This window comes from Larimichthys crocea, unplaced genomic scaffold (genome assembly GCF_000972845.2).
Source record: "Larimichthys crocea isolate SSNF unplaced genomic scaffold, L_crocea_2.0 scaffold100, whole genome shotgun sequence".
NCBI classification, from domain to species: Eukaryota; Metazoa; Chordata; class Actinopteri; family Sciaenidae; genus Larimichthys; species Larimichthys crocea.
This window is the reverse complement of record NW_020851384.1, coordinates 720273-723521: the sequence shown is the minus strand read 5'-3', so window position 1 is coordinate 723521 and position 3249 is coordinate 720273. Positions and strand designations below refer to the sequence as shown.

The 3249-nt window shown below is 46.0% G+C and overlaps 1 protein-coding gene across 2 annotated transcripts; it reads left to right on the top strand.

Moving 5' to 3' along the window:
* The first annotated feature begins 41 nt into the window (after positions 1-41).
* nudt17 (nudix (nucleoside diphosphate linked moiety X)-type motif 17) lies at positions 42-2464 on the top strand. 2 transcript variants are annotated; one of them, XM_019268479.2, is made up of 8 exons: positions 42-512; positions 589-705; positions 1141-1324; positions 1415-1440; positions 1531-1623; positions 1894-1899; positions 1991-2124; positions 2192-2464. In XM_019268479.2, the coding sequence occupies exons 1-8, from the start codon at positions 438-440 to the stop codon at positions 2355-2357; spliced, it is 801 nt and encodes a 266-aa protein (XP_019124024.1). In that variant the 5' UTR covers positions 42-437; the 3' UTR covers positions 2358-2464. The 2 variants fall into 2 exon arrangements, with proteins under 2 accessions (XP_019124024.1, XP_019124018.1); XM_019268473.2 differs by having other exon boundaries at positions 46-512; positions 1801-1899.
* The last annotated feature ends 785 nt before the right edge of the window (positions 2465-3249 follow it).

Below are 3249 nucleotides of genomic sequence, written 5' to 3'. Positions count from 1 at the left end.
GTGTGTGTGTGTGTGTCTGTGAGTGTGTGTGTTTGTGTGTGTCTGTGTGTGTGTGTGTCTGTGAGTGTGTGTGTTTGTGTGTGTCTGTGAGTGTGTGTGTGTGTGTGTGTGATGAGACAGAGACTCAATTAAGAATTCATAATATTTAAATATTTTACTGTGACAACGCTGAAACCATCAATATGCTAATGAGTTTAAATGCCTCATTAGCATATTTATTATTTCTAAAGTCCAAATTGAAACTTTGAATATTTCTTTAATATTTCAACATTTCACTGAACTCTAACTAATGAATTATTAATCAGCTCTCTGTGATCTCATTGGATGATCATGGCGGTTAGTTTGTTGTGGTGAGAAATGCGTGTCGTGATCTGACCAGTTCTGGTTCTGCTGTTCCAGCTCAGGTGAGCTCAGGTGAGCTCAGGTGAGGAGGCAGCATGGACAAAGTGAGCAGGATCCTGGTCCACATCTGTAAAGAGCGAGCAGCTCCACAGAGAGCTCACTTTGTTCAGGTGCGTATGTTGTAAAAACGTTCTTTAAATGTTCCTTCAACGACACACCTGGACTCAGCTTGTCTTCTGTGGTCAGAGTGTGACGGGTCACTTCAGTGACGGAGGTGCTGACCTGGTGGAGGTGAGCTGCTCTCTGGAGAAGAACCAGTTCATCGTTTACAGACCGGACCAAGGACGAGGGATTCCTCTGAAGGTCAGACACCTTTACCTGTCTGCACACCTGTCTGCACACCTGTCTGTTTACCTGTCTGCACACCTGTCTGTTTACCTGTCTGCACACCTATCTGTTTACCTGTCTGCACGCCTATCTGTTTACCTGTTTGTTTACCTGTCTACACACCTGACTGTTTACCTGTCTGCACACCTGTCTACACACCTGTTTGTTTACCTGTCTACACACCTGTCTACACACCTGTTTGTTTACCTGTCTGCACACCTGTCTGCACACCTGTCTGTTTACCTGTCTGCACACCTGTCTACACACCTGTCTGTTTACCTGTCTGCACACCTGTCTACACACCTGTCTGTACACACATCAGTACCATTCAAATCAAATCAACACAAACATATTGTACAGTTACAATGACTGATCACATGACGACACTCCTGCTGTCCTTTTGTCTCGCAGAGGCCCGCCTTCTGTCCCATCAAACACCTGTCAGTCACAGAGGTAGCTGCAATCCCATTGGACATTCAGCAGCGTGGAATAGATGTGGGCGTGGCCATCATCCTGCAGACAGCCAATGAGAAAGTGTTGCTGACACGGCGGGCGAAGGAGCTCCGGATATTTCCCAACGTCTGGGTTCCTCCAGGTGTGACACTCGTCTGCCACAGGGACAGTTGCATGATGGGAAATGTAGGATTGAGGTTTCTTGGACTCAAAGTCTGTTTCTGTGTTTCAGGAGGACATCTTGAGCCGGATGAGACGGTAAATCATTTTCTGAATCTGTGTTTGACTTCATACAACGTGTTTACTGTGTGTGTGTGTGTGTGTGTGTGTGTGTGTGTGTGTGTGTAGCTGCTGGATGCTGGCCTCAGAGAATTAAAGGAAGAAACTGGACTGAAACTGGAACCAGAGGAAGTTTCTCCAAAAATACTGGGACTGTGGGAGGTGAGACAGACAGACAGACAGACAGACAGACAGACACAGAGACAGACAGACATCATGACGTGCTTTTATTTGTGTAGTTTGACGACAGGAAGTGAAAATAATAAATAATCAAAGACTCACTAATCTGCCTGTCTCTCTGTCCTCTGTCTGTCTGTCCTCTGTCTGTCTGTCTGTCAGTCAGTGTACCCCCCCATGTTGTCCTCTGGTGTCCCTCAGAGACATCACGTTGTGGTCTACATGCTGCTGCACTCGTCTCTGTCTCACCTGCAGGTACAGGTGAGTACAGACCAGGTGACCTGACATGTGTGACGCTCCGTCCTCGTCGTGTCTTCATGTGTCTTCCTCTTTGGTCGTGTCCGCCCTGCAGGCGTCTCTGAGCCCGTCTCCAGCCGAGGTCAGTGCCTGTCTGTGGGCCGACAGCAGGCTGGTCAGAGCCATCGTGTCCGCCGTGGACGGAGAGGACGCCGAGGTCCGAGTGGACGGCGTGCCGAGCAGCGTCAGGTATCACTTCCTGTCTGTTTAAGCCTGATGTTCATGGACCCCGGTGACCTTTGACCTCTGTCTGCAGTGTGTGGCAGGTTTCCTCAGACGGAGCTCTGAGCGACGCCTCGCTGCCTCTGGCCGTGCTCATCAGCCGGGCACCAATCAGCGGGCCCGATGTGGAGCGGGTCAGTACCGGGACCAAGTTCGCCCTGGAGCTGTGGCTGAAGACCCTGGAGACCCCTGACCCCTGACCCCTGACCTCTGAAAGGACAGAATTTAGTTCTTCACACGTCACCTGTGTGTGATTTGTGATTTTTCTGCCAGTTGAATAAATCTGATGTTTCATGAAAACAAACCTGAGCTGACAGAGAACTCACCTGTAACACCTGAGCCTTCAGGCCAGCAGGGGGCGGCGCAGAGCAGACAGATCATGTGACCTCAGGTGAATGTTGAGGTGGCTGTCTGAGGTTCAGAGGCTTCAGCAGGAAGTATTTCCTTTACCGCAGTAAAAGTACCACAAAGTACAAATACTCTGTTTGCGTAAAGTGACCTCAGCAAACTGTTCAAAGTGTTTAAACTGTGACTGTTCTGTGAAAAATAAAATGTTTGAAAAATAAAATGAAATGTGTTTGTCTTAAAAAAAAAACAAGTAAAAATTAAAAGTACGGTTAAAAAAAAGGTAAACATAAAATATGCATGGGAAACAATATGTTTAAAATGAATTCATTAATTTAAATCAATTGAAATTATTTTTATAAAATAAAATAAGACGTGTAATGTACGGTAAAAAAAAGTAAACTTATAATTTAGTTAAAATGTTTTATGTTATTTATTAACAATTTAAATCAATTTTAAAAAATCTATATGTGTGTGTATGTATGTGTATATATATATATATTTAAACAAAACAATAAGTGATGTACAGTTAAAAAAAAAGCGTGAAGAATAAGAGATTCTTTTTTCACTCACACAGTTTTTATTTACATGCACACACACACACACACAGTACAAGGCTCATAGACATGCATTGTGGAGTGATGGGTAGCCAGCCAGACCGGCGCCCAGCGAGCAGTTGGGGGTTCGGTGCCTTGCTCAGGGGCACCTCGGCAAGCCAAGTCCCTATGGACTGAGCTACTACTGCCC